Source organism: Aquarana catesbeiana, linkage group LG04 (genome assembly GCF_042186555.1).
Source record: "Aquarana catesbeiana isolate 2022-GZ linkage group LG04, ASM4218655v1, whole genome shotgun sequence".
In the NCBI taxonomy this organism is placed as follows: domain Eukaryota; kingdom Metazoa; phylum Chordata; class Amphibia; order Anura; family Ranidae; genus Aquarana; species Aquarana catesbeiana.
Genome location: NC_133327.1, coordinates 3,738,334 through 3,750,289, shown reverse-complemented (window position 1 = coordinate 3,750,289; position 11,956 = coordinate 3,738,334). Strand labels below are relative to the sequence as shown.

At 44.1% G+C, this 11,956-nt stretch overlaps 1 protein-coding gene across 1 annotated transcript in view; it reads left to right on the top strand.

Moving 5' to 3' along the window:
* Positions 1 to 214: 214 nt before the first annotated feature.
* Positions 215 to 11,956, top strand: part of LOC141141093 (extracellular calcium-sensing receptor-like) — a 32,102-nt gene continuing 20,360 nt past the window's right edge. Inside the window, exon 1 of the mRNA XM_073628802.1 lies at positions 215 to 333. Coding sequence (XP_073484903.1) covers positions 215 to 333 — 119 coding nt within the window. The remainder of the gene's footprint in view (positions 334 to 11,956) is intronic.

Below are 11,956 nucleotides of genomic sequence, written 5' to 3'. Positions count from 1 at the left end.
TGTTGTGTAATACTCTAAATTCTGAGTCTGTTCTATAATAGACTAACCCCCAAATCTGTTATCTTCCAATAGGACTTCATCTGGAAGGGTCCATCTCCAGATCGCTAAGATCACCTGAGTGGCCATCATGAGTAGACTCCTGCAGGTCCTCCTCCTCCTCTCGTGGTTGGGTGATGGTCAGTCTAGCCCTGGCTGCAGTCTCCAGGGTTGGCCAATGGATACAGTCTCACAATCTGGTGACATTCTGCTTGGTGGAGTTTTTGTGGTCCATTCTGGAATTGTTTTCCAAGAACCAACCTTCCAGGAGAGGCCAAAGCCGGTTTCTTGCACTGGGTAAGTTCTGGAGACATACGAATGAACCCAGTGAGACTTCTGGAGACAGCCACAGTGATGTTCATAAGGTTGTTTTCTGATTGTGGTCATCTTCTGATGTGTACAATCTTGGACGCGTTGCCACATGCTCTGCATACTGGGCAGGACACTACAATACAATCTAAGTACCTTACTCCAAGATGGCTAAAATGCCATAAGTGAACATTTTGACAGCTCACTACAGTGCCTTGAAAAAGTATTCATACCCCTTGAAATTGTCCACATTTTGTCATGTTACAACCAAAACTGTAAATTTATTTTATTGGGATTTTATGTGATAGACCAACACAAAGTGGCACATAATTGTGAAGTGGAAGGAAAATGATAAATGGTTTTCAATTTTTTGTTTACAAATAAATATCTGAAAGTGTGGAATGCAGTTGTATTCAGCCCTCTTTACTCTGATACCCCTAACTAAAATCTAGTGGAACCAATTGCCTTCAGAAGTCACCTAATTAGTAAATATAAGCCACCTGTGTGTAATTTAATCTCAGTATAAGTTGTGGAGAAGTTTAAAGCAGGGTTAGGTTACAAAAAAATATCCCAACCTTTGAACATCTCATGGAATACTGTTCAATTCATCATCCAAAAATGGAAAGAGCATGGCATAACCCCAAACCTAGATAAACAAAATGAATCAGCGCAAAATGGTATAGACTAGAACAGCAGCTGAACACTAGGGCCAATAATCAAATCCCTCAATAAACATCAACAAACAGACAGTGCAGCGCTAAATAAATGGAGAAAATAGAATAAAATTGAGATAAAACACAATACAATCCACCACGGTGTAAAGATAAAAAAAGTCCATATAATCAGGTCCAAACAGATCTTCAAGGTAGAAAGGACTGTGTGTTTGCAAATGGTGTTTCCAGGAGCCCACCACCACAGAAACAAATGGCCTCTCACCTGGTGTTGTGGACCCTTTAATTATAAAGGGTCATAAGCGCTCTTGGCATATAATATGCAAATATTATGCGGCTACACAAATCTTCATCAATGACCATCAAGGACCCAATATAGGGCACTCCAATAAGGACATGTAGGAAATAAAAGTGGCAAAAATAGTGCTCTCCGTATAAAATGATCTTTATTACTATATAAGAAATGGTAAAACACTCACAAGTGAAGTACTTGGTAATAGCAGACAAGCAGTAGTGGCGATCTCCTGTTCCTCCGAACAGCAGAGCAGATGCGCAGTGGCCGCGGGTGACGTCACGACGCTACCTCGTTCTGGACGCGTTGCGTCCCAGTGGGCGGGGACTTCATCAGCAGATGAGGAACGTCGTGGGCACCCGCGCTAAATACCAGGTAAGTAACCATGGCTACAGTACACCAAACGGAATTGACCTACGGATCACCCGGAACTAAATCCGGACGTAACCCCTTATACAGAAATACAAAACAAACGGAAATGGCTCTCCCAAAATCAATAGGAAAAGACATAGCTGTCCTACCTACCAAGACATACCATACCTACCAAGACATGGCTATCCACCTAAACTGACAGGCCGGACAAGGAGAGCATTAATCAGAGAAGCAGCCAAGGGGCCCTTGGTAACTCTGGAAAAGCTGCAGAGATCCACAGCTCAGGTGAGAGAATCTGTCCACAGGGCAACTATTAGTCGTGCACTTCACAAGTCTGGCCTTTATGGAAGAGTGGCAAGAAGAAAGCCATTGTTGAAAGAAAGCCATAAGAAGTCCCATATTCAGTTTGCGAGAAGCCATGTAAGGGAACACAGCAAACATGTGGAAGAAGGTGCTCTGGTCAGATGAGACCAAGATTTAACTTTTTGACCTAAAAGCAAAACGCTATGTGAGGCGCAAAACGAACACTGCACATAACCCTGAACACACCATCCCACCGTGAAACATGGTGGTGGCAGCATGATGTTGTGGGGATGCTTTTCTTTAGCAGGGACAGGGAAGCTGGTCAGAGTTGATAGGGAGATAGATGAAGTTAAATACAGGGCAATATTCGAAAAAAACTGTTATGCCCCGTACACACGGTCGGATTTTCCGATGGAAATACAACGCACTCTCTTCTTCTTTATAATGTGAGAAGAATTAAGTAGTTTTGCTGCTCATATTCACACAGACTTCTCACAAACTTCTTTCTTTATTATTTATCGGGATTCCCTTAATATATTTTGATTTGTCACATCTGACAAAAATATTTTTTTGTTTTCTTTAGCAGGGACAGGGAAGCTGGTCAGGGTTGATAGGGAGATGGATAAAGTTAAATACAGGGCAATATTCGAAAAAAACTGTTATGCCCCGCACACACGGTCGGATTTTCCGATGGAAAATGTCCGATCGGAGCGTGTTGTCGGAAATTCCGACCGTGTGTGGGCTCCATCAGACATTTTCCATCGGATTTTCCGACACACAAAGTTTGAGAGCAGGCTATAAAATTTTCCGACAACAAAATCCGATCGCGTCAATTCCGACCGTGTGTGGCCTGTTCCGACGCACAAAGTGCCACGCATGCTCAGAAGAAATTCCGAGACGGAACAGCTCGGTCTGGTAAACTTAGCGTTTGCAATGGATACAACACTTTTGTCACGGTGCAATGTTAAAAATGGTTTAATACAGCGCACTCTCTTCTTCTTTATAATGTGAGAAGAATGAAGTAGTTTTGCTGCTCATATTCACACAGACTTCTCACAAACTTCTTTCTTTATTATTTATCGGGATTCCCTTAATATATTTTGATTTGTCACATCTGACAAAAATATTTTTGTGTTGTGTTTTTTTTTTCTTTTTTTTTAAAGGCAGAATTTTTTATTTTTTTTTTAGGTTTGTATTTTTTCCAAGGCTGATCTTTGTTTTATTTTATTTTTAGTTTTACTCCATAATATTTTTGTGTGTGTTTTGTGTGTCAAGTTACCACAACACCATTGATATCTTATATTATTTAATCTCAAGGAGCTTGTTTGGTGTTGGTGTCCCTTGTTAATTTCACATTGTACTTTACAAATGTACCTTAATCCTCACAAACAAACTGTCCTTTTTGAAGGAAAACACACATAGGAGAGTATAATTGAAATCAAAAATCCTTTATTAAGGGCTCAGAACCAAACAAAGAGGGAGGCAATGCTGGAGAAACAGCAGAAATTAGCGAAGCCTTGGACCCCCAGGGCAGACATCAATTATTTAACATCAAAATTGGTGGCCTGAGGAGTCCATATGTAAGGGAGTGCACTGCAGTCTGGTCCAGAAGTCCCAGAGATCCGGAAAGCAGCAGATGACATCTGTGTCCCCAGGCTGTGGTACCACAAGAGGCTGCATCTTTTGCCAGACTAGACTGGATCCAGGGTCATCACTTTCTGGTCTTCTTTTCACGCTTCCTTCCTGGCTGTGGCTCAGGTGTTGGAAATGTGGCAGGAGGAGGAGTAGGACCTGGAGGAGGAGGAGGACTAGTAGGACCTGGAGGAGGAGGAGGAGGAGGAGAAGTAGAAGGACCTGGAGGAGGAGGAGGACCATGTGTGAGGTCACATATGTGGGTAGCAGATGTTATTTGGCCCCTCAACCCCTTATTGAGAGCTTCCAAAATTAATGACTCACACATGAGTTGTTGGCCCTCCTCCATCCGCTGCATTTTGCAGGCAATTATGCCAGCAAAGTCCTCCTCCACAGTGTGGGGGGCTGTCAGGGCCTCTGTAGCCTTCCAAAAGAGGCCTATGGCAGCCTCCTCCAAGGTACTCCTCTTCCTGCCACTTTCTCTTTGCGGGTGTAGGGGAGGGACCTGGATATCAGGCAGCCTACTCGGCCCTGCCACCTCCTGGCTGAGACTTCCCTGTGTATGAAAAAATGACATGGTTTTAGTTTCTGCATCATCAATCCCAATCATAAATTAGTACTCCAAACTAACATCTAGTTAACATCATTGATTGGACAACCTGAAATATTTAGAGGAATGCTATACCTGGCTGAAGCTGGGCTCCTCCACATGTTGTTGGCTGGAAGTCCCAGGTTGGGCGTCAGAAGCCTCAGCTGGGGGGGAAGGAAGCATGGAAGGAAGACTGGAGAGTGCTGGCCTGGGTTCAGTCTGACCTGCCAGAAAATTCAGCCTGTCATAGTACCACATCCTGGGGACATAGATGTCATCTGCTGCTCCGGATCTCTGGGAATCCTGGAACTTCTTGTGCTCCCTTAGATAAGTGCTCCTCAGGCCACCAATTAGGATCTTCAAATAGGTCATGTCTGCCGTGGGGATCACCTACTTCACAATTTCCAGCAATTGATCCAGGGCTGCCTTCCTCTTTGTTTGATTCTTATAATGTGGGTGGTTTATCTCCCACAGACAAGGCAGCTCCCTGAACATGTCAATGAAGATTGCCATAAAGTCGGTATCTTTCAAGATATCCATTTTCACTGCAAGATACAACACAAGACAAACCCTAATGTCAGCCAAAACTCTCCTAATCTAGTTACAATATAGGCCACAATCTAGAAGCAGTATAGGCCCAAGTTTGGCTCTTACCTTCATTATCAGGATCAGCGCCTCCGATACTCCTTCCTCCGCTCACAGATCGTACGTACTACGCACGCGTGTTACGCTTTATACACACTGCGCATGCGTGTAACTCCGCCCGCCCCTGACGTTCTTTCTAGTCTATTCCCCGCCCCTTTTCGTTCGGCGCAGTGGGTGAAGAGCACATGGCGGAGTCAGAGCAGGTGTGTGCTAATTGAAGCAACGAGGAGGAGGAAAGCCCGGATCTGGAAACGTCCCGATCCAGAAGGGGACGATTTAAGGCCTCAAATATGTCCTTTGGTGAGAAGTTGGAGATGGTCGACATCCTGAAGAAGGCCGAATATGATGGAAAGTATGGACCTTACCTCAACCCCAATATCAGAAAGGCCAAGATCATGGCGAAAGTGGTCAAAAGTCTGCACCGGAATTTAGGGGTACGTTGATCGAAAGATCAGCTCAGGAAGCGGTGGTCGGACCTGAAATTAAGAGAGCCCAAGCAGTACCGAAAGATCCGGAGAGTGCTGCAAAAAAGTAAGTAGTTGTGCTGTGTTCCTATTCTTTTTGTCTGTATTACGTTCGTGCTGCTCCATGTGCTTTTCTTAAGTGTTGTACAGTTTATAGAATGGCAACTTTCATGTTCATGGGCACATTATTCGTTTGTATGAAACATTTTTCTTTCGGCCTATAAAACACCATTGTTTAGGCCATATGCATTTGCCCACATTTTTTAGGGCCTACTTGTATGAAAAATATTTGGTTGTGTAGATGGGTTTGTTACTAGAATGAAATGCACACTAGATTCTGTGTAAGGAGAGGACACTCAGCAGCTGTTTTCACATCTGGACGCTGGAGCACTAGTGTGGGACCCCAGAACACCCTTTTTATTAGGGGCCCCCACACAGGTGCTCCAGTGTATACTATAGGGGGGTCTCCATCTGTGAAGCTTGTACAAAACAGGTAAAGTCTTGAAGCTTGACAATGGACAATAAAAATTCTACATCTTGGAACTCTGCAAAAATAGACAATTGTACACCACTTCCAAGCAATGTTTCATATTTATAGTTCTGCCATAAAATATCTGTGTGCTAAGTATACCATTTTTGTTTTACATAGGGGAGAAAAGACTCGAAGGACACCACTCATCCGAGGAGACAACAGACCCCCCACCTCGGGAAGAAGGGGAAATACCCCCAACCCAAGAAGACCAGGAGGAAGACGTGGTGGAAATTGGCACCGCAACAGGTGAGTGTCTGCGACCACAGACTCAGGTAAGAGATGGATGCCGGCATATTTATAATACCTGTTTTTTTTTGTGTTTCTATCTTTTTAGGTGATCGTGATGTTGTGGATCCTGATCCTTTCACCTCGGAAAGTGCCCAGATCCTGATTAGGGAGATCATGGGGTGTAATTTAGCTTTGGAAAACATCAAGAAAAACATCAATGATGTTATTCAAAAAAATAATAACATCATTGATGTTTTGGGGAGAGTTTAAAACCCCTCCAAATCCCTTTGTTTTTTGTGTGCTACAATGTTAAAAATATTTAAGCGATTTTTAGAAAAGCCAAATTTTGAGGATGCACACAGTGTGTCAACATGTGCTATCTGCATCACGGGAGATCAATGGATGCGTTTTGGGGGTGCAACCCCTTCCTCAATAATAAAGTAGCTGAGAGGAAGGGGTTGCTCCCCCAAAACATGTCCCTTGATCCCCGAGATGGCAGCTAGCACATGTTGACATTCGTAAATTGGTGTGCATCTTCAAAATTTGCTTTTCCTGGGGTGACTTCATCCCATCTGAACGCAATATCAAACACAGTTCCTAAATATTCATGTCTGATAGTGGGTGTAGGGAAAAATACTGCGCCAACGAAAGAATCGGGAGCAGCCAACATAACAATCAGACCAATTGTGAATCAAAATAAAATACCAAAAATGTGGCGCTAGAAAGTAATGTCCATTATTAAGCTGGACAAACCAGAATATTCATCTGGGTGTCATATGTGCGTAATAAAGATTTAATGAGGGGGGCGTGGCTTGGCGCGCAATGAAGATGGCAGCACAGTGAAGGAGCTCTGCAGCACACGCGGCCGTTCACAGCCATCCACCCGACCCACAGCGCTCAGATGCCGAGCAGGAAGCTTCACCCGACTCCGCAATCTCGCACACGCCGCTACTCGGTGTCCTCAGCGACACAGAACATTGCGGAGATCTTTAAAAACCAGCCGGCGGCCCGTAACAGCGGGACCAGATCTAAAATGGCGCCGACTTACCAGGAGGATGATGGCAGCGAGGACTCTCAGTCAGCCCCAGAAAGCTCGGCCAGGGGTAAGCACAAAAAAGATCACCCTCTAACATTCTCCGATATGTCAGTGTTTGCAGCTGACATCAAAGCTACATTTTCGGCTGCTATAACAGACCTAAAAACAAGCATGCTTGTCCTCAATGAAAAAATGGCGGTGACAGAGGCAGAGGGAATACGCAGAGACCGGGCCATCCACAATCTTGAGAGAACCACAGCCACACAGTCACAGCACTTCATAGAGATGAGCAGACACATCGAGGACCTCGATAACAGGGGCAGGAGGTGCAACATAAGAGTCAGGGGAATCCCTGAATCAGTTGAGGCCGACCAGATTATACCAGCATTAAAAAGAGTGTTTAACAGCCTACTTGAAAGGCAGGAGGACATTGAAATTGAATTTGTAAGGGCACACAGAGCGCTCCGGCCTAAAGGTCTCGACACAGCGCCACCTAGAGATGTGATCTGTTGTTTACAAAATTTTGGGCTGAAAGAAGAAATAATGCGCAAAGCAAGGAGAAATGACCAAATCATTTTTAATGGAGAGACAATAATGCTTTTCCAGGATCTCTCTCAGATCACGTTACGTAACAGACGTGCATTACGCCCACTGCTGGAGAAACTGAGGGAGAAAGAACTGAGATACTCCTGGCGTTTCCCATTCGCTCTTACGGTCACGTACAACGGTCGCCAATGCACTTTACGTACACCAGCGGACCTCTCAGATTTTTGCGCAGCATTGGATCTGGACCCGATCAACCTTCCGGAATGGTATGCCGACTACCTGCAGCCTCCACTGGAAAGAACCCCACCGTCCTCGCCTTCCACCACACCAGACAAGAGGCTGTCTAAAAAATACAAACATAGCCGCGGAAGCAGCTCCAAGTTGGGAACCCCGCAGAGATTGATTGAGGTCCACAGGGATCAAGAAGACGAATGACCAAGCTGCCCTCAAACTTTCCTGCCTGCACAATACCAAACTTTTGGTTTGTTTGGTCACTATTCCCTATTCTGCAAAATTACGTTTTTTTTTTTTGTTTTTTCTTGTACCGTTGACTGATGGATTTCCTTTCTGCCTGCTTTCACCACACAGCATCTCTACAGGGACTCATGCCATGGTTGGGTAAAGTAGAATCTAAGACATGCTTAGAGATTATACACATGTTGGCGCAGGGTCACTACAGGCTGATGCGGCTCCTTTTGATATTGACTCAAATACACTCATCCAACGTAGGCAATTGTGATTTTTTTTCTTTCTCTTTTTTGTTTCTGTCTTTGTTACCCGTGGCCTCAGCCATGCCCGTTGAACATCGCCACGGAAGATAGGCCACTCTCAACGAATAGAGCTGAATCATAAACTCTTATTACAGCAAGAGGAGCTGCTATCTACTGGCCTGTTTGGCTCCCAATTATAACCCAAAATTGATCTTTTTGCGGCCGAGGCAATACCCGTAATTTAAATCTTCTGAAGCTTGATCGGCTGGATGTATGGACATATTTCAAGACCATATTTCAAAACTGGGCAGTTTGGCTACCAAGCTAAGCATAGAAACACCTCATGCCCCGAAATCTATACCTTGGCCATATGTTATATTGTTTGGGTATGGGTGACGCTTAGTATTGTGAGAACAAGTTAAATGTTATATACTTCTATTTACTCACATTAGAGACAATAGATAAACACGTAGGTTGATATCTTCGGCCCATATAAAACACATGCGGGACGGGTTTAGTGACCAACAAACTTAACAAACTAATGTAAATTTAAGATACACACCAGGGTCGGGTGTGATTCTCCTTTAAGCACTGTTATACGTTATTAATACAGTTCGGCTGCGTGTGCAGCACTTAGGATAAAGTTTTCCTTTTTTTTTTATCTTTCTTATTTTTATTTAGGTGTGCTGACACTTGGTTGTTTGCGCCTCCCTCGAACCCCACAGTGTGCCTTGCGGTCTTGAAAAAAGGACGCGGGTTACAACATATAGATTTGGTGGGCTTCGTCCGCGGACGGGGTGGTCAGCTCCCTCGCGAGACGGCCTACCAATACTTAGCTGAAACTTAATATTTCTCTTACTATCCTCTTTTCTTATCTCTTTCTACTTAACTTTTTAACTTTTACTATAAATATTTTTTCCAGGCATATAGTAGTGCTATTGCAGATTTGTTGTCTCAGGTGAACGATTAAATACTGACTTTTTGTACTAAAGTTGTGTTATCTCTGCAGACCGGTGGACCGAGCACCTCCTCCTAATCTCCAGCCATGGCCTATTCCTCCCTGGGGCAATGCCCGTTGATAATTTCGCACAATATAAGGGGGCTCAACATCCCAGAAAGACGCTCCACAACACTAAGAGAGCTTAAAAAAGGTAAGCCACACTTTGTTTATCTCCAAGAAACTCACTTCAGAACACACCAGACTCCAAAACTCACAGACTCATACTTTACGAGGGCATTCCATTCTACTAACACCGAGTCAAAATCAAAGGGGGTCTCTATTTTGGTTAGTAGGGAAGCCCCCTTTGAACTAACAGAACAATTGTGCGACTCGGAAGGCAGATTTGTCTTCTTGAAAGGAACCTATGGAGGCACTCCAATAACACTAGCCAATGTCTATTTCCCTAACAGACGACATGTACCTTTCTGCGAAACCATTGTCAGGAAACTTGCGGGGTTTGCATCGGGATGTTTGATTTTAGGAGGAGATTTTAACATACCGTTGAATCCTCTAACGGATACGTCAAATGGAAAAACATGTATTTCATACAAAATCCTTAAAAGGATCAAATCCCTCTTGCAATCTCTGCAGTTGATAGACACTTGGCGTTTTACAAACCCAGACGGAAGAGATTATACTCACTTCTCTATACCACACTCAAGGTATGCCCGTCTGGACTACCTTTTTGTGTCACAAAGAGACATCACTCAAGTGACGGGGACCAACATAGGCGTACAAACGATATCAGACCATTCACCCATATCCCTCACCATGAATTTACTGAGTCACACAAAAAGACAACCGACATGGAGGCTGAACGCGTCAATCCTAACCGACCCGCTCTTAACCAAAGAATTGACCACCAATCTGACACAATTTTTTGTAGAAAATACCACCCCAGATATAGATCCTCTAGTAGTATGGGAAGCCCACAAATGTACCATAAGAGGTATACTGATTAAGATGGGCTCCAAACGCAAGAGAGAGAGGGAAATACAAATAAAAACACTGATAACACAGATCAACACACTGGAAAGGCTACATAAACAGTCCCTTTCCACTGATTCAGCCACGAAACTTCTAGACTGTAGGAAAGAACTGCAACAGATACTGAACACAAAAGCTAAACGAATGCTGTTTTTCAAACGTAAAATCTACTATGAATTGGGAAATAAGACCGGCAAATACCTAGCGAGAGCGATACGGGACCACACACGGAACAATCACATAACGGGTATTAAAAACAAAAATGGAACACTTGACGTAACGCCGGAAGCAATAGCAGATCACTTCCATGCCTTTTATACCAAACTATACAATCTACCGAATCAACACAAACAACCTCACATGACAGGGGACAGGGCACACATCATCCAAGAATACCTTACACACAGTGGCCTGCCAACCTTGGACACCTCTGATTCTAGTTTACTGGAAGAACCCATTACATCACTGGAACTGAAACTAGCTATAGCTCAACTCAAGTCGGGTAAAAGCCCAGGGCCGGACGGCTTCTCTGCAATATACTACAAAACCTTTACCGACATCTTAACAGACCCCCTTAGAAACGCTTTGAACTCCATGTCATCACCAAGGGGACTAACCCCCGACTTCCTCTCAGCACACATTGCGATCCTGCCAAAGGAAGGTAAGGACCCTGGGGAATGTGCTAGCTACAGACCCATATCCCTACTAAACCTTGACGTTAAATTATTCGCAAAAATTCTAGCACGAAGGTTGGGTCCCCTTCTCCCGGGGCTGATAGGATTAGAACAAGTGGGCTTTGTCCCGGGCAGGGAGGCCAAAGATAATATCATCAAGGCCTTGCTTTTGATCCACACAGCAAAAACGCGAAATATCGAGGGCCTTCTCCTCTCCACGGATGCGGAGAAGGCCTTCGATAGAGTAGCTTGGGATTACATGTTAGCGGTGTGTAGATACGTGGGATTGGGACCACACATGATGTCATGGATCTCAACGCTATACTACAACCCTTCAGCAAACTTGAAAATTAATGGAACACTGTCAAGAAAGGTACACATTTCAAATGGGACCAGACAGGGATGCCCATTATCACCTTTATTGTTCATCCTTGCATTAGAACCCTTTATCAGAAAAGTTAAAGCTAATGGGGCGATCCATGGTTTTAGGGTAAAGGACAGAGAGTTCAAGGTGGCAGCCTACGCTGACGACCTTCTATTTTTCCTGACAGACCCATTGATATCCCTCCCTAACCTACTATCGGAATTCTCACACTACGGATACCTATCGAACCTAAAAATTAACTACACTAAATCGGAGGCCCTAAACATATCACTGCCAGACAAGACCCTTAAACAGACTTCAATAAACTCAACGTTTCGATGGGAATCTTCAGCACTGAAGTACCTAGGAACCTGGTTGACCCCTCAGTTGCAGTCCATATTTGAGAGAAACTACATCCCACTTCTTAAAAGTTGCGAGAGGGATCTCGGAAAATGGAGTTCAGGCTACTTCTCATGGTTTGGAAGAGCTGCAATAATCAAGATGGTGATACTACCTAGATTCCTTTATCTTATGCGCACTCTCCCAGTGAAAATACCACGGAAATT